The sequence below is a fragment of the Mytilus galloprovincialis genome, chromosome 6, assembly GCF_965363235.1.
Source record: "Mytilus galloprovincialis chromosome 6, xbMytGall1.hap1.1, whole genome shotgun sequence".
NCBI lineage: Eukaryota > Metazoa > Mollusca > Bivalvia > Mytilida > Mytilidae > Mytilus > Mytilus galloprovincialis.
The window spans coordinates 82,915,616-82,935,239 of record NC_134843.1 but is presented as its reverse complement, the minus strand read 5'-3'; the positions used below and the strand labels follow the sequence as shown (position 1 = coordinate 82,935,239).

The 19,624-nt window shown below is 31.6% G+C and overlaps 2 protein-coding genes across 3 annotated transcripts; one reads left to right on the top strand and one right to left on the bottom strand.

Annotated features, from left to right (window-relative positions):
• Nucleotides 1-7,945: 7,945 nt before the first annotated feature.
• On the top strand, nucleotides 7,946-11,519 carry LOC143080515 (uncharacterized). 2 transcript variants are annotated; one of them, XM_076256387.1, is made up of 2 exons: nucleotides 7,946-8,063; nucleotides 10,076-11,519. In XM_076256387.1, the coding sequence occupies exon 2, from the start codon at nucleotides 10,082-10,084 to the stop codon at nucleotides 11,258-11,260; it is 1,179 nt and encodes a 392-aa protein (XP_076112502.1). In that variant the 5' UTR covers nucleotides 7,946-8,063; nucleotides 10,076-10,081; the 3' UTR covers nucleotides 11,261-11,519. The 2 variants fall into 2 exon arrangements, with proteins under 2 accessions (XP_076112502.1, XP_076112501.1); XM_076256386.1 differs by having other exon boundaries at nucleotides 7,971-8,106.
• A 2,867-nt stretch (nucleotides 11,520-14,386) lies between these two features.
• LOC143081036 (uncharacterized) lies at nucleotides 14,387-17,260 on the bottom strand. Its single transcript, XM_076257271.1, has 3 exons — nucleotides 17,128-17,260; nucleotides 16,480-16,633; nucleotides 14,387-14,538 (listed from the first exon to the last, which is right to left on the bottom strand). Exons 1-3 carry the CDS (start codon nucleotides 17,140-17,142, stop codon nucleotides 14,387-14,389), a joined length of 321 nt encoding a protein of 106 aa, XP_076113386.1. The 5' UTR covers nucleotides 17,143-17,260.
• Between the last annotated feature and the right edge of the window lie 2,364 nt (nucleotides 17,261-19,624).

Below are 19,624 nucleotides of genomic sequence, written 5' to 3'. Positions count from 1 at the left end.
TACGGCCTTCACCAATGAATAAATCCCATACAGCATAGTCAGCTATAAAAGGCCCCTAAATGACAAATTTAGAACAATTCAAACGAGAAAACTAACGGCCTAATTAATGTAAAAAAAAAACCAAATTTGTAACAAATCAACAAACGACAACCACTGAATTACAGGCTCCTGGTTTGGACAGGCACATATATACAGACCGTGGCGGGTTTAAACATATTAGCGGGATCCTAACCCCCCTAACCTGGGACAGTGGTGTAACATTACAACATAAGTACAAACTATAAAAAATCAGTTGAAAAAGGCTTAACTCAACAGATAGATACAAACAGAAATATTACACAGAGTGGACGCGGCCGAGTACTTGTATATCCCAACAACAAGAAGACACTAAGTACAGTTCGGAGAGTGCTCGCAGTTTCTGCGAGCTAGTTCAAAGCCACTAACAACTAATAAGAAAAACATGCATCTTAGACTAAATTATCAATCAGAACACATCTAACATCCAATGAATCTAGTGTAAAGACGTCATAAACAGTCATAGGGAAACATGACCTTGTGCAATACCAAGATTCATGAATGTTTATATGTATACAACAATAGAATTTAGTTTTGTTTGTAATTTACTGATAACAAAATCAATATTAATACTAATAAAAACAATATTCAATGATTTAATTAAAGTGATTAATTGTTAACTTTTTAAAATAAGTTTATTTAAAGGATCAATATGTTTACCAGGATCGTTTCAAAATCCCCGGTCGCGGTAAACAACGTTTCCGTAAAAAATGAAGATGTGCTATCATGTTTAAAATAACCAAACCAATATTAAAAACCAAATCTTTTTGAAGAATTGAGTATAGGTTTTAAGGAATTTGTTGTAACGAAATCCCTTGCTTAATAATTTACCAGTAATACATAGATTAAATCGTTAAAATCAAAAACGTCACATTAGACACGGGCATAGCGAACTGGTCGTGAAATATAAACACCGTAAGATGCGAACATCACCATCCAAAAAGGGAAACTTAACAATAGGGAACCAATATTCGTACTCTTTGTCATGAATCAAAGTGCGGTTTTTCTGTGTAAAACCGAAATATCTAAATCTGAGAAAGGACAGTTATTTCTGTTTAAATTTTGTTAATTTAAAGTAAGTTCCTTTGGGTAAATTTCGGCAGTATATTTAAAAAATTCTTCATTATTTAACGAATAATTTCATCAAGATAAAGTTTTGTTGGATTTATCATTTAAATGCAATTACGACGGGTTATTACTATGTTTGGATTGCTTACCAAATTGGTAGTATAGTGGGAATCTGTATAACAGTCATACAAGTTAGGTTTGAGCTAGCTTTCAAACCAGGTAAAACATTTTCTTCTAAAAATGCCAGTATCTAGTCAGGAATATGGCAAATTCACTTCTTCCGTTGAATGATGGCATTTGATTTTGTCTTTTTTATACACTCTCCCTTTCGAATCATCTAACATAACATTTTCATAAAGTGTTTTAATTGCAGAAGACGCCTAGTTGAACGTACAACATCAAAAATAGTCAATTCAAGATCCGTGTTTATTTAATTCCAAACATAATTTCTTTTAATAGAGCCATATCCATAATTCTTATATTTAAACTTAGTAATGCATATAATTGTTCTGACTGGGTTTTAAATATAAAGTTATTATTTACTAGTTTAAAGACAGTTAAAATGCGATTAGATTTATTTTAAAATAACTGAACCCCTCAATTGTCAATTTGTATAAAACCTAGTTTAATACGGTACAAGCTTATTGCAATAACATAAATATTTAACAAATTGCCTATATTGACAATGAAGTAGGCAAGATATAAAAATCAAATATATACATGATATAGCTCACTATACAGTACGGGATTTGCTTATTCAAAGGCTGTAGAGTGACATATAACTGTTTACCTCTTTGTCTTTCGGTATCGGATGAATAGTTGTCTCAATGATAATAATACCACATAACCTTATTTGTTAATAAAGTTTTAATGTATGTTTTACTATTAGTATATATGGCCAAAATATACTTACCTGGTAAAGCTCCATGTTTTGTATAATATAAAGAAAATAACAAGGAATCAAAACACTCTATATATAGAGTTATTACACCCGTTTATTTTTAAGTATGATTGCCATGACATGTATTTATAAATCAAGTTTATGGAAATAAAATAAACATATTGTTTTTTTCTAAATCTGATTTAAATTTTCAGAACTCAACAGGAAGCGTAACATGCTTCGATAAAAATAAAAAATGCTGACATAATTTCAAAGTATCAGACATAATTAATCGAAATATTTGTTCTATTACCGTGATAACATGAATTCTGACGGATCTTAATTATGTACAGTTGGTTAGTTGACACAAACATTTACAATGTGTGTCGATCCATTACCATAAACTATTATCAAATTTCAATTTTCAATGAACCATAGTAATGAATTTATAACTCAAATTCGATGATTTTCATAACACACTGTATTTACATTTTATAAGTAAGAACTTTAAATGTCCCCGCAGTAACGATAATGTCTTTTGTGGGCGAACATGTTCGGTCATTGTATCGAAATATCAAAACACATAAAATGCTATTGTGATTGTGCAAAACTGTTTTCTTTTGTAGTAAACATGGTATAACCAAGAAAACAGTTAGGATCTGCATAAACTGTTGGTTTGAAATCATAGAATCCCAAATCGTTTTACTTTTAAAGTTATCGCAAAGAAGACTTTATTTTCAACAGCTACCTGGGAACTGGAACATATTCGTTAGAATTTCACAGAACTCAAGGAAATTTCAACGTCAAATGCGACACACATTATTTTTTAAAGAAAGACATTGGATTACTTTTGATAAAGCGTTACAGTTTTCATTGAATAAAAAAGCTTCACCTGCCATTGCAAAACCACCAGATCCTTAAAAGGAGAACATTATAGACTCTGGACGTATACGTGTTTAAACCCCCTCCCCCATAACTAACTTTTGTGGCTTGAACAAAACAACATAGAACGTGTTCGCACACTGTATTATATGCTTGCTCAATGAAAAATGAAAAACCAACCAATATAAAGTATAAATTTGTATCGTTGAAAGTGCATCCTTCCATTTTTTCCCAATGAACATTCATGAGAAACACACTGTCGATATGAATATAATGGAGGGTCGGAAAATGAGAAATATGTATACAAAACATCTTTAACATGATGGTGCAAGTGAAACTTCGAACAGGATATCAACTTATCTAGACAAACCCTTCTTATTTTCATGTGAGTGGGATTTTGGACGCAAGAGGTTTTTACAGTGTTGTTTCTATTTTGTTGACCCTTGTATTTATATTTAACTTAATTTGTATTTTCTCAGGAATTTATATATTACTAGAACACACCCGTGATATCGCGGGTCTGTGACTGAATTAAAGTATATAACTATGCGCAAGCCTTATCTTAGTATTAGTACTGTCATATGATAAAGTCATGCAGATTATAAGATACACAATTTTCTCTGCTTTCAAATCTTTCTGTTTGAAGCCGTCGAACTGGAACTTATCAATTATTGGTAATATTAAATATTTGGAAAACAAAAGGTCCTGGAATGGAGTATTTTTTAATCAACAGCATTGTCCTATAATAGTTATAAATAAAGTTGAATTCTTTGATTCGCTGTTTTAAGTCATGCCCGCTAACAAATTGAAACTTATTTTTAGTCCAGATTTTTAGTATTCGTATTGTTATCTTAGAAAGTCTTACGGATTAAAATGCTACAATAGGTATCAATTTGACAATTTAGTAGTGTCAACCCTGTGATTATGACCCGTTTATATAGCATATTAATCCTGAATACACCGTTTGGTGGTGCGCCTGTCAGATGCGGAACGTACAGATAAGGTAATAGGTAACAGGTGATTATACTATTGGTATCGATATTGGACTCGACCCGGAACTTCCTAATTATTGGCGATATTAATTACGTGGAAAACAAAAGGGCCTGGAGTGGTGTAATTTTTAATCTACACCTTTGTACTATATTAGTTGTATATAAAGTTGAATTCTTTGATTCATCGTTTTTACGTGATGACGGCTGACAAATTGGACCTCGTAATTTTAGTATTATAGATATACGGTATGTACTATCAGCTACAAAACTTCTTTCCGGTATCTTTGTCAATTTTATATCAACTACATTAATTTGTTTGTTTCGGAGTCTTTGTTAGATTTATCATTATGTTTGAAATTGTAATTTATCAGTCAGTTGTGTTATATGTCTGTGATTTATGTGTACATAGTTTTGACTGCTGGATCACAACTATTGTCGCATTAACCTATTATTTATGTTTTGGTTGCTGAACTAATTTTCTCTCCCTCTCCCTTGTTTGACAGTTGTTCTACCTTTTTTTCCCAGTGAAGATGTACGAGTTCTTTTGATGGATTTTTTATTTAGAACTTCAAGGTATTTATCATGTTTATAATTTCTTTGAAAAAATATACATTTCAAACTTGCTATCAAACAAATTATATTTAACTTCGAAAGATTGAATGAAAGCAAATATCCCAAAGGTTATAGGGAATCTTTTATATTTTGTATATATTTCAAATATGTTTTGTAGATGAATATTAAAATGCCCATTTTCCCTTTCTCTACGTTAAACGTATTTCATCATACGAGTTGAAAGGAAATGATCTACAGGTACGCTGAAAAGGTTTTGATAAGTTAAGAAAGACTATATATGGTTTGGGTTTACAGAAAAAAACACAATTATTCTACATTGAACGTCAAATGACAGGTTCAGATCTATAACTACCTTTAAAGGTAAAATATGTTCTTAATATCAACTATGAAAGATAAATATGTTTTTCTCACAATTCGTCCCTGCTGCAGGTAAACGGAGTGTTTATGTTAGCGCAGAAGACACCGTTTCGAGTTAAGGTAGTTGGCGAAAAATGTTTTAAAATAAACCCAATAAAGCTTTACAGGGGATTCTGAAGGCGGCCATAACAGAAAATCGCTCCGGACAAAGATTCCAAAAAAGGGACAATTATTTTCCATTAAGCTCTTTTTTAAATTAAAATTATTAGTTGTCATGAGGGAATTTTCAAAAATAAATCAAACCATTGTATATTTTATGGAAAGCAAACTTAAAGTGTGCAGATATGAAAGACTAATTACCCATGATAACACTCACACACATGCAATAATTATGTATTGAAAAGTTATAAATAAAAAAGAAGTCTGTTGTAAAGAACTTTAATGGGTTTTAGTGAACGGGTTTTCCTACTTTTACTTTGGCAGCACAGTTGATGAATAAAACAGTCAAGAGGTCTAAATAGTCAATCGGTCTAAATTTCAAAACAAGGGATCAAAACGTTTTAAAATCAGAAATACACCTCCTGTTTTAACATTTTTACTAGTGCGTAGCTTTTTTTCAAAAGCACCTGCTCTGTTGTCATACTCACCAAACATTTAAATTTTGGTTCTTTGAATTCGTAATTTCATTAAAACTAGAACACATCCGCGAAATCGCGGGCATATGCAGCTTGTAAACTGTTGTAGGATGAATTTTTGTAAAAGATATTATGACTTGAGAATTGCATATAAGGTATCAAAAGCCCTCTCCCTTTTTTCAAAGTCCGTTATGTGTTTCCTTTCTGTTAAATTCAATTATTTTTCGTGTTTCTGGCCCTATACCACAATTATTCTTCCCCTTTGCTACAATGCATTTTTTTGTAAAAGTCAAATTAAATTAAAATGTTTGCACTGCTTCAAACATGAAATAAATGAAACTGCTTATAGACCATTGCTATTTTAATAAAATGTGCTTCTAGGACACTCAATCAGTGCTTTTCCCTTTGAGAGCCCTATTAACATGCCAATGGTAGGATTTGAATATCGTATAAATGACTAAGGCTCAAATGATGGGTGGTCTGAGGGGCCCTGATCCCGAAATCCCAGGCTTAAAAACATGAAATCCCGAGGTGCGTATTTTAACGAAATTCATATCCCGACATCCCGAAATTAAAAAAGAAAATATTCCCGCATCCCGTAAAGACGTAAAGATCAATCCCGAAATATCTTTAGTAAATCTATTCAAAGTTTGAAGTCCATATTTAGAAAGTCACTAGAACACACCCGCGAAATCGCGGGCATATACAGCTTGTAAACTGTTGTAGGAAGAATTTTTGTAAAAGATATAATGACTGGAGAATTTCATATAAGGTATCAAAAGCCCTCTCCCTTTTTTCCAAAGTCCGTTATGTGTTTCCTTTCTGTTATATTCAATTATTTTTGTGTTTCTGGCATTATACCACAATTTTTCTTCCCCTTTGCTACAATGCTTTTTTTGGTAAAAGTCAAATTAAATTAAAAATTTGCACCGCTTCAAACATGAAATAAATGAAACGGCTTATATACCATTATTATTCTAATAAAATATGCTTCTAGGACAATCCATCACCCGTATTCCGTAAGGATCAATCATGAAATCCCGAGCTTAAAAACACCCGATCCCGACGTCCCGAATAAGTCCTGCCTCCCTCTAATCTCTACCTTACTTTCATTTTGACCAAATCACTACTTTCACTTTCAACAATAATTTGTATGCCCCATTTATTGGAATTATGTTTTCTAGTCTGTTCGTCCGTTCGTTGTTCGTCCGTCCTTCTGTTTGGCTTCAGGTTAAAGTTTTCACTTTCAACAATAACTTGTTATGCCCCATTTATGGGAATTATGTTTTCTAGTCTGTTCGTCCGTTCGTTCGTTCGTCCGTCCGTCTGTCCCGCTTCAGGTTAAAGTTTTTGTCTAGGTAGTTTTTGATGAAGTTGAAGTCCAACCAACTCGAAACTTAGTAAATATGTTCCCTACGATATGACCTTTCTAATTTTAATGTCAAATTAGAGATTTTACCCCATATCACGGTCGACGAAACATAGTAAATGATAGTGCCGATGTGGCATCCGTATACTATGGACACATTCTTGTTTCCATATGTTTTACTTATTTCAATATATACGCAACTGGTATGACCCATTAGATAGTAAATATTTCAGAAAAAAGTAGACAGAATACAGAGAGTCTTTGTATATTATAGTAGTTTAATAGTTTACAGGTGGATAAACGCGAAAACATAATTGTCCCTTAGGAGGCATAATAGTTGTGGTTCTTGCGATCTAAAAACCATTATATGGAGAACGCTCTGATTGGCTTATTTATTTTGATTATTTCTTTTTCATTTTTGTAATCTATCATACGATTGGTTGTTCTTGTGGATGTTTAAAACCGGAAGTCCTATCTATGACTAAAAGTCAGTCTGATAACGGAAACAATATCCGGACACCTGTTTTGTCGTATTTCTCCCAAAATAATCATAAGAATGGATGACAAATGCGACTATGCATGTTACCTAAAGAACACAGAGTCATGATGATTAATTTAATGTGGAAGGAAGAGAAGCGACACACAAAATGAGGTCTTCTCGTTTAAAAGTATAGATATGACTCTTAATGGCATTGTATCAATATGCTGCCTAACTATATAACAATCATATAATCTTAATATTAGATATTTCAACAAATATCTGTACAGATAACAGCATGCGTCTTAATAATAAACAATAAAAAGACAACAACAGTTTTTTTTTTATCTTTAAAACGACAACTAAAGGTGAAGTAAATAAATATACTGATAAATGTCTATGTTCATTTATTTGTCTTTATATATGGTTTGTTTCACGTTCTAGTCTTACAAAAAATGCAAGTTCTGCTTCGTCAATAGCAGTTTATAACAATGCCAAAAAAAAAAACCAAGATCATAAAGTTAAACATGTATTACATCAAAGTGTTTAATTCTTACATAAAACTTATGTAAAAATCAAATGACTGACGAGTAAATACCTGTATAAAGGGAAATAAGTCGATCGACCCAAAACGATCTATGTTAATAGTGTATTAGAATCTTAACGATACAAGTTAAGCCAATCAAAACAGTTATACGGGACCTAAAATGAAGTCGACAAGTTCAGCAAGAGAAGGGGAAATGTCTTAAAATAGGTTTATATTGAAGCATTTCAAGCCTTTAAAGTTATAACTAGCAGTAAGCATTTGCTAATAGAAAACGTAGCGCAACCACGCTGATTTTCTTGTTAAGGAAGTAATTTAACTTTTGTCATACACAACTTTAACATTGTAAACGAAAATACTCACACACACACATTCACTACACTGTCAAACGGAAGGCCGGTGTGCAAGAATTGCTTGTCCTACGTTCATTCAAGACAACAAGACATTTTGATAACTTTCGAAATAGAAAGTCACTTATCAAATGGCATAATAAAAATCACAAACACACCTAACGAATGTAAAAATAAAATCACAAAATTACTGATCTCCGATGAAAATTCAAAAATGAAAGTCCCAAACTAAATGGCATTATCAAACATATCAAACACATCAAACGAATGAAAAACAACTGTCATATTCTTGACTTTGTACAGGCGTTTTCGTATGGTGGATAGATTTACAGAAAGCTAAATAGTGTAATAATGTGACATTAGTTTTTAATCTTATCTTGCTTGTGTAACTTATTGAGAACCTATATTGCATATATTAATTACTTTGTTCTTTGTATTGCTAGTTATAAAACCTGGTTTAACCCATCTTATCATGAGAAAATGCCTGTACCAACTATGGAATATGGCAGTTGCTTTTTATTTGTTTCGGTCAAAAGTAGAGTTTGATTTTGTCAGTTTAATGGACCTCCCCTCTTTGAATATGCGTTGGAGTTCGATATTTTGTTATACTGTTGTGTGCTAAGTAAAAGCATAAAAATACAGGATCTTTGTCATTTCATTCTTTATTCAACATCATCTTTTTAACCAAATATTCATGTTTTAGGGTTAAAGAAATAACATACTATATGAACCGAGCTGTTGCTTTTATATAGCAACACTTATAATTGATATGAAGTTAACGAAGTTAATAGCATGTAAATGAGATCCTTTTGAGAACTCCACATGAAGGAACGGTGATTTTACTATTTATACGTCATTTGATCTTTGAAATTGAACAAGAACTTGAATATTTTTATTGAACTTGAATAGATATGTTTTAAAATGAATAAAAATAAGAAGATGTGTTGTGAGTGCCTATGAGACATATCTCCATCCAAGCACAACACGTATATGTGGATTTTCTTTTAAAGCCATCTGAAATATACTGCTATTACATTATTATCTCTCTGATCTAAGTCTCACCGTAGCTTTTCCATATGTTAAAAATTCGATAATGTCACGATACTGGTTTGATCCTGAGGTTATTTTTTGCCGAAAATTTGTTTTCAAGCTATTTTTCACCTAGTCATTTAAAATATGTTATAAAAATATATGTGCTACTTTTAGAGATAAATGCGATTATCATTTCAGACATTTACTCAAAATTCTTTTTTTTACATTACTTTTCCTTGGACATATTGGTGGCCATCGGCTGTTGTTTGTTCTTTTGTCGGGTTGTTGTCTCTTTGTCATATTCCCATTTCTACTTTCAATCTTATACCTATTAAACTTTTTGTTTCAAAAGAAAAACACAAGCGGCTTTTTGTAAAATCATTATAAATATGTTCTTTACATAAGTATTCTAAATTTGTGTAACAATTCTTTGGTAATAATTCTTCTTTTCAAATTTTTATATCTATCAAACATTTTTGTCGAAATGAAAAAAAGGGGTTCAAATAATTTTCATACGTAATCAAGACAAATTGTATTTTAAAAGTGGGACCAATGTGCACGATTTGAATCTAATAACTAAAATCTGTCGAAAAATGCATCTTTTCCCGATATGTCACAGTTTGACACCGCAGAAAAAAAAACATTTTACCGTAGCAACGTTATTACCTCCCCTGAAACTATATTGTATGACCTTCAAGAAGTGACATAAGTAATAAAGTGCAATTATTTTCAACCATCAAAAATTAGCTTGATTCAAATTTTCGTAATTGTGATTATAAAACAAGTTGCAAACCCGGTATAGACTAACAAATTGTACATCAGCAATCAAAATATTTTCAGATACACATGGGTAATCGATTTGTAAAAGAAAGACAGAAGATGACTGAGGGAAATAAAGTTGAATTATACTTGAAGGATGTATTTGAAAGGGAATGTGCCTATAAAATAGAACAAGACGAAGTTGAATTTATCCAGACAGGAATAGAGACCATTGTTCAGAGGATTGCTGATAAAATCCTAGACAATAATACTTTACAGGAAAGTATGAAAGTTAAATTTGAAAAATATTTTACGGGAATAGTGAAAAGAAGTCCAAAAAATGTATTTGGTGTTGGAAGTTTTTATGAAGGGACCAGAAATAATTTTCCTGACGAATTTGATTTTATTCTAACTCTCTTCTGTTGTGAAGGTACATTTGAAGAATACAAACAGTTTCTCCTTGAAGCAAGCGTTTTTAATACAGTTTCAGACACTTTTTCACAGAAAGTGAAAGAATTGTCCGAAGTAGATACAAATGCCTTAATCTATACTGCTTCTGATCCGAAAAGTCAACGAAAACTGTATTTTAGTGAATACTTGCGTCAACACGGTCCGGCAACATGGTTAAGATTTATTTACGAAAGCGAATCAAACAGGAAAAAAGAGATAGATGTAGATTATGTTGCAGCTTTACATATAACTAACAGGGATGTTCTGAATCGGGTTGTAAACGAATTGTGTGTATTGACAGAATTTGCTCAAGAAACGTTGTCAGTAGGTAGTTGCTTTTGTATAGGAGCTAATTTTTCTTTAACTCAGACGGAGGTACGTATCATGAGAACCATCTTATCAGAGAATCATAGAAAAATTTATAGAATCCTGAAATATCTCATAAATGGACATGGCGATGTTGATAAACTTAATAATCTAGGAAGATTTGATAAACCTTACTCCTCGTATATGATTAAAACTGTGATGATATATCACCATTACAATTGTAAAACGCTCGGCAGTGTCAATTTAGGACCATGTATATTGGATGTACTGGACGACTTATGTAGATATGAAAACACATCAGAGTTCCCTAGCTTATACAAAGTAGACTATAGAACAAAGATTCGTTGCGACTTGTGTCTCCTGACTTCACTAAGATCCTTGACAGACTATTTGAGGTCAATGGAAAGACTTTCAGGAAGCAGTTATGACTATGAGAGAGACAAAATTAAAGAGTCTATATCAAAGAAATACCTTGACACATTAATTTAGACAAATAAGTATTCAAAACGTAAATACTTCAATGAAACCAACGAATGAATATATTTTAATTTTTTTAGATATATAATGGAGATGACATTTTGAAACACAACATTCAAAACTTTTTAAAATCTTGATGATTGAATGATTTGCATGCAAAGTAATATCGTAAAAACTGTGCTCACTTTTATCATAGGTAGTGTTTATGTTGTTGTTGATTGACCTACTTTGTTCTATTAATATCTGTGGCATAAAATTTCAAATTTCTGTTTTTAAGTATTTTTTTTTTTTTTGCATTAACCTTTAATGAGTTCAAAAAGAGCAGTGTTGAAGACTTTAAAACCTCATAATTGGAAACTATCAATACTAATAGATCGAATTGACAAACATCAGTGTACCAATTAATAAATGGAAGCTTATGACTGAGCACAGGAACTTAAATACAGACCTAGGGATTGAAGCTGCATCGAAAGGCAAATTCTGCTCCACATAAGACATAGATCGTGCTTCTCATGGATAATTTAAAATTATGCGATATAAATCATTTGGCGAAGTAATAATTGTAAAAAAAGAGGGCGGAATTGTAGAAAGACAATTTTTAACATATCCGTGGTCATTTGTGGGGCAATAACGTGATAGTGTAAAAACAATGACACCTTTTCGAAACTATGAGTCTGGTTCCTGTAGATATATGTGCATCCAATATTTATATTTCGGTTGCAAACAGTTCCAAATAAATAAAGTTCGAGATTTGTTAAATACAGGCAACAATAGTTTACTGATGATCAATTCATAGTAATAAACAAAAAACTGAGAAAATCGCATTTTCTGAGACAAAAACAAAGACATGGATTTCTTTACTATATACTAAATGGGAGCTAGAAGTTTTGAATAAAACATTTTTATGCTACTGTCCTGTGTCAAGAGCCCCACCTGTAATTGTGATGTGTAAAATATTGATTTTGAATTTTCCTGTTAAATTTATTCAGACGTTTTGAAGACACAATATGTATTAACATGTTTGATGATAAATACTGTGTTTCTATTGAAACATGTTTTGGTTATTGTTGTTTCAACAGCGTATGTCTCGCCTCTCCTTTTTATTATTAAATCTGGTGCATTAATTAAAGAAAAACATAAACCGTTGACGACATCAAATCCAAAATATACAACTAAACTATATTAATAATTCAGAATACAAGCGATTTAAAAACATTGAAAACTGTTACACCAACACATACAAAAATACATATACAAATCAGTTGCTTCGACAATTTGAATCACTAAACCTTAGGAATAAAGATCATTTACACTGATCAATCAAATTTTCCTAACCCAAAGTTTCAAAATATTTTTAAAGAAAAACAGAAAACATTGATACAGGAAAATAGATCCGATTCCTCAATGGAAAAGATATCTGAAAAATAAGCAATAATCGCGAGAAACCTATCAACTACAGAGACTCTTGATAACTGTCTCACAGGCTATTATACCATGTTTTTTTATATTCTGTACACATTAAAACTGCTTAACAAGAAACAGTCAAATAAATTCAGCAAAACATTTTATAAGAGTTATTGCCTTCAAATAATAATTTTATCATGCTTTGCTTTTGTCTCTCAAATTATACAAGATAGAGAAAAACTGTAGGAGGTAGTTCGATATAAGAAGAGGTTCCTTTACACGAAAATACAATCTCAATTACATTAAGTAAGACAAATCTAAAAATATTTCATTTATTAAAATGTTAGTTTTTCAACAGATTATTAATACAACCTGATTATTTGAAGTGCCTATAATAGAAGCATGTATATTACTAACACAAGATTTGAAAATGTCATATGAAAATTGGAAGTTGACAAACTGGGCAAATAAGTCTTGTATTTAACCATTTCTGAAGGCATGATTCATGAAATAAATGGGCACATGGTGTAACCTTTGCATCTTCCATTTCTTGGAAACAAATCGAGCAGGCGTCGTCATGTTCAACAAGCGTATCTCTTGTCGCGTCAATCAAATTACTGGTAAACTGCCTGATCTTGTTTTTATGGTTGATGACAAGTTGTAATCTAATAACTCTGGTGTATATATTTGCGTAAGTAATCCCTACCAACATCAACAACTCTACCCAGCTATAAAAACCAAAAAATAATGTCCACAGAGAGTACACGACTGTACATATTTGTATAAATATAAAAAATATCCCCATAGAAATTCGAATATAAAACACCAGGTCGTCAAATCCATCCCAGAAATTTTGACGAACTGCATCGTATTTCAATAGAATAAAAAGACACAGAAGAGAAATTGTACAAATCGCGTGTGTTACAAAAAAAGACATCGTTAAAAAGATACCTAAATCATCCATCTTATATTGAAAAAATATAACATATATGAATATTACAGGTACAAAAATAAATACCAGATGAATAAAAATAACACGTATACATGTCAACATATTGCCTTGTATTATTTCTATTTTGGAAATCATTGCCTCTATTATGATTAAACAGTAGCCAATACACAAAGCCGTAATCAATAGACACCTGCTAATAGCTAGCTGTCCTCGTTCAGAAGGTTCCATGTCATATATAACAATGTCCGCTAACATCAAATACACATCTAAGATATAAGACATGCCCATAATATTTTCTGGTTCTATATCAAGCAAACCTGAGATAGTGAAGTAGCAACACTTTAATAATCGTTTTGAAATTTCAATAATAAAAGTACCCAAAGCGTTTGCTGATAATAAAGAACAACAACACATACCAAGAGTGGACAAAAGAATCGATTTTAAATTACAAGTCCGAATGTCGGATAGATCAGTATTGAAGTAATTGCAAACAAATGTCAAAATAAACATTAACACAAAATATGTCTGAAAGGCAGGATCATTATAGAATTTCCTATTAAAATTCTTTTTTTCCATAATATTGTCTTTAAGAACATTAGTGACAATCATCCAATCATGTTCAGTTATCATGAACCAGATAAACAACAAAACTGAAATCAAAGTTACAGCAGAGATATGAAGCCAGCTAGGTTCGTGCTGCAAAATCGCTCCAGCAAAGAAACAGCAGTATAGATAAGCTCCAAAACGACGTGGTGTATTTATCTTACAAATATAACAAACAATCAAACCGAGGCAAATCTGTGAAAATTGGTAGAAAACAATATTTCTTGCAACTGTGTCATTTTCTCTAAGAATCCAAGTGTCAGCAAAACATCGAACATTTTTCGTCGATAACGGCTATGCAGATTAAACATAATTGCTAAGCAACATAAACCTAAAAAATAAAATAAATAAAAATACTGATTTATTGACTTACTGGTTTATTGTTAATGAAAAACATATCATATATGACAATGAACTCAAGGTAGACGATTTGGTTAAGGCAGTGAGGTCATGAAATTGAAATAAATCATCATGTAATTTGAACACTCACAAAACACATCACTACAAAGACTACAAATGATATTACATGTATACACTGATCTTATTTCAATGACAGATATGTCTAACCAGAAGTCTCAGACAATACCGTTATTGTATGTATGGATCTTAGCCATTGATTGATTGATTTGTTTTTCTTTCATGTCCAGTTGCAATAGTTTAAAGATGCATATGCAGAAATAGAATATATTTTGAATACATCAATAGTTATTTACTAAAAAATTGGTGGACTAAAATGAAGTGTTGAAATGTTGAATAGCAATTTCAATACTTCAAGTTACTGCAGGAGAATATGACTTGACAATTTACTCGGAAATTCAACATATACTTCAACAATAATAAATAAATGCCTGGAGGATCAGAAGAATTTCACTTTTGTTACATTTTTTTTCCATATAACAAAAAAAAGCACACTGAATATTAAACATTATATATCTATGGAAAATATCTGGTATAATATGTGGACAAATCATAATTTGTAGGAAACTAACCCGAATCGAAATAAAAATCTCGGAAACCGACATTATCTACTTTAATTGACAGTATTTGTGTAGCGTTTTGATGTTGTGTTTTTATCTGACAGTCCTCATTCTTAAAGAAACAAACTGTCCTCTTCTTACCAACTTAACAATTTAATTTTAGAAGCATTATTTTGCAATAACATTGGTCGCATATGTTCTTTTCTGCTTTTAAAATAAAGAGCACTACCGATACTGTTATTTCTATTTCATATTATGACTTACGTCTAGAGAGTGACAGTGAAGGTTGTTGGGAATTAACGTAAAAACAAACGAGATAACTAAGTTTCATTCTACGGGTATAAATAAAATAAGGATATGTCAATGCGATAGAGACCCAACGATACAACCAGGAGTACACAAACGGGTTTTAAAAATAGACGGAATGGTTTTACAAGTAGACGGGTGTCTTTACAATATGTCATGATGTAAAAAGTATCGAGTCTTAAATAGCAGTGAAATTAATATACAGTTACATTAAAAGATCTTATATCTGTATTTTGGGTATCGAGGTGTCAATAAATCAATGTATCCTCCTACTGCTTTTAAACCAACAGTAACATATAAAAGACACAAAACACTGTAGCACACTCTTTTGAATAAAATTTCGAAATTGATACTTTATAAAAAAAAAAGGCAAATGAAAAATAATGCAGCATAATGCATTTACTCGTCAATACATCGACGAATTTTAAAAAATCTGTGTAAACGCTGTGTTGTTGGTCTGGAACTTTCCGACTTAGCTCTGTCACGGACAGAAACCCGCTGTAGTTTCTTTTTTCATAATTTTCGTCTTCTACAAATAGCAATATCACATCGCAAACAGTATAGAAGATGGTCACAATTAAATATGAAACATATTGCACGGGCTGATTTAAAATCGTACACAAAAAATTGTAACTGCTGCAAGTCCATTTTTTGCTGTGCAATAATTGGATTTGACCAGATGAGGACATCACCTCATGTCCAATGTTCCACAATATTGAGGTCAAACATTTGAATTGTGTTCATGAATGAAACCATATGTTTAATGTTTGTCTTTTTTTTATATACAATTTTAGAAACGTGTAACATACTGTTGAAAAGTTTGTGTAGCTAGAGTTCTTTTACTGTAATATTTCAAATTTTTATTTTTATTTCATCTTCTATTAAGTTTTGACAACATCATATGGCGAACAAATACGCAATACACAGTTATACTATACAACCACATTTTGGGTGATGGTAAAATCAGAATATACAAAAGTTATCATTACCTAGTGGTCGTAAAATATACGAAAACCATCCTAAATACTGGTAACTGAATCTTAGGAAGATGTCGAGAAGGGCTATGCTGAAAGTGTCGATGCTTACTTCTCTAATCATGGTAAAATGTAGCCTCTTGAATCTAATTAAATTGCGATGGATTTTCTGTATAAAACAAAAACAAATCATATATATACTTCAATAACAATGTTAGACATATGTAGTATGAAGCTTTTAGCATATTAAAATATAGAGTATGGGAAAACATTTTTTTGTAACTCCCTGATGCAATTTATTCTTGAATACATAAAAGCAAAGTAAAAACATACAAAATAAATTGTGGTTTGAGCTGTTATTGTGGGATATTGTGTTAAAATCAAATGTTTAAAAATAAATAAATAAAAAATGAAATTGTGTATAAATCAATGACAAGGTAGGAAATGCGGATGAACAAACGTTTTGTAAACATGAATTGACGGATGGATTTCAAAAGAGAGGCGAAGATACCATAGGATCATTCAAACTGATAAGTCGAAAAAAACCTAACAACGCCATGGCTAAGAAAAAGACGAGCCGAAAAACAAAAGTACATAAAACGCAACATAGAAAACTAACAACAAAGCCAAACGAATATAGCTGTACATATATATTATACCTACCAGTAACACCCCCATGTTGTGTTAAATTCAGAGCAGTTTCGGTTTGGAAAAAAAATCCTATATTATTCTAAAAATATGAATTATGAAAGCTGTTTAAATTAAAGGAATAATATTTAATGTGACGGTTTTAAATATACCACCTTGCAGCCCATTGAAAGAATAACTTAGATTTAACAATGTATATTTTTTAACTACCGGAATTCCTATTGATATCTAAGATCATATATTGTCATAAAACTAGTCAAGCATGTTGAACTTATATTGTATTAAATAAACAGAAATAAAGTATACTATAAACTTTGCAAGGTTATCAAAAGTATGTGAAAATACATATGTAATAACCTACTTTATAATTCATGAACAATGCAGTCCATGACAATATTTTTTTTTATTTCGCATTCTTTAACACAAGAAAAATATAGTTATTTATAGTTATCAAAAATACAATGTCTATAGTTTTTAACGTCAGATGCTCGTTGTTACGAATATAGCTACGCTAATCTATGCCTGAGATACGAAAATCCTAAGTATTTCTAATATTTCATACTTTTGCAAACAGTTTATTTATAAAAATGGACAAATAATTGATATCCGAAGTACTGACTACTGGGCTGGTGATTCCCCCGGGGACGAAACGAGCAGTGGCTTCGACCCAGAGATGTAAAGTACCAGGCTTATAATTTGATACGCCAGACGCCCGTTTCGTCTATATAACACTCCACATTGACGCTCAGATCAAAATAGCTAGAAAGCCAAACAAGTATAAAGTTGAAAAGCATTGATGTCCCAAAATTTCAAAAAATTGTGAAATACGGCTACGGTAATCTATGACTGGTGGGGGTTGGTAGGACCTTTTCGGGACGTCGGGATCGGGTATTTTAAGCTCGGGATTTCAGAGTTGACCCTTTCGGGATCCGGGATTTTTTTTTCAATTTCGCAATGTCGGGTTTTAAATTTCTTTAAATTCGGGACCTCGGGATTTCATGTTTTTAGGGCCGGGATTTCGGAATCAGGACCCATCCCCCTCATGACTGCGATAAGAAATCCTTAGTACTCCGAATAATTCATACTTTAGTTAATTTACAAAAATTACCATATAATTGATATTCATATCAACACCTATGTCGACTCCATATAAGAGTTATCAATTTAAAACGATGAATTATCTAAAATTTGTTTTTGTTTTGTTTCTGGCTATAATCTTGAAAACAATTATAGCTTAAAACATCAACAATAATCAGCAACGCATGATCTGCTTAGTCTAATGTAGACAAAATGTTCTGTCGGCTCCTTTTACTTAAATAAGGATTTTTAAAATATACTTACTAAACAGAAACCACAAAAAAACAGAAAAATCACCAACACGTCAAGATATACACAAAGATCAACATAGGCGAAGTTATATAATTAAGCCTAGACTCTTTTGTAGTAGTAATTATATTCGATCAAGATATTTACCTTGTTTTCGTATTTTGAAGAAAAAATACTCTAGCAGATGAAGAAAACTGTAATCAGCAAAAATAATCCTAAATCTAAGATAAACACAAAAATAATCTAGTTATGAATTTCATTCAGGTCTATGATATTGGAAAGTCATTGTTTTAAATTAACATAGACCCCAGTGATTGACCGAGGCTCTATGGAGCCTAAAGTTTTATAAAAGTTTCAATGATCATGTGAAGACAAAACTAAATTATGAGTCTGTAATCTTTGACGAATTTGTATCATGAACTGTTGAACTTATTTTATGAATTTTGATTTATAGGGGTCATTTTTGTACACTAACACTGTCAGATTATGAAGAAAGCTTAACAATTTAGTTTTTTTCATACTCTAAAACAGTCTCGAAATAAAAGTGTAAGGATTTATTTTGTTATACTTTTCACTTTTCTACATTAGTTAAAAGAGATTTTGACCAGGTATTATTGTGATCAGTGCTTTTCTCAATTATGTTTTACTTTGCGTTATTATGTGTACCTATTGTGCATTCGTATGCCTGACGTTATCATAATAATTAAGTCGATTTCCGAACTGATCATTATTGTAAGTTACTCATGTTCAAAACTCATAAACCATTTAAGTAAATACATAGCAAGATAAAATAAAAACACTGATGAATCGCATTAATAGGAAAAGAAAGAAGCGAGTCCGGTTGTGTCAACAGGGTTAGCTTCTACTATGAGAAAAACCACCAAGCGCATTTCGTTTCTCTGGATTAGGACAATATCGGTAAATTTACATATTAGTTGATAAACTCAAGATATAAGACCACGAAAGTATGTTTGAAGTGAGTTGAGACACCGACATAGTATCGGTCAACAATTTTGTGAAAGTGAACGTAAACATTATGAAGTGCCGATTTCAGTCGTTTATCTTTATATCTCTGTTGGCGCGATTTTGGCCAGTATCACACCACTGTTAACGAAATTATTTTATGTGATCATGAACGACCGTAACGTTATAATTGAAATATGTATACGCCATACATTATCCCAGG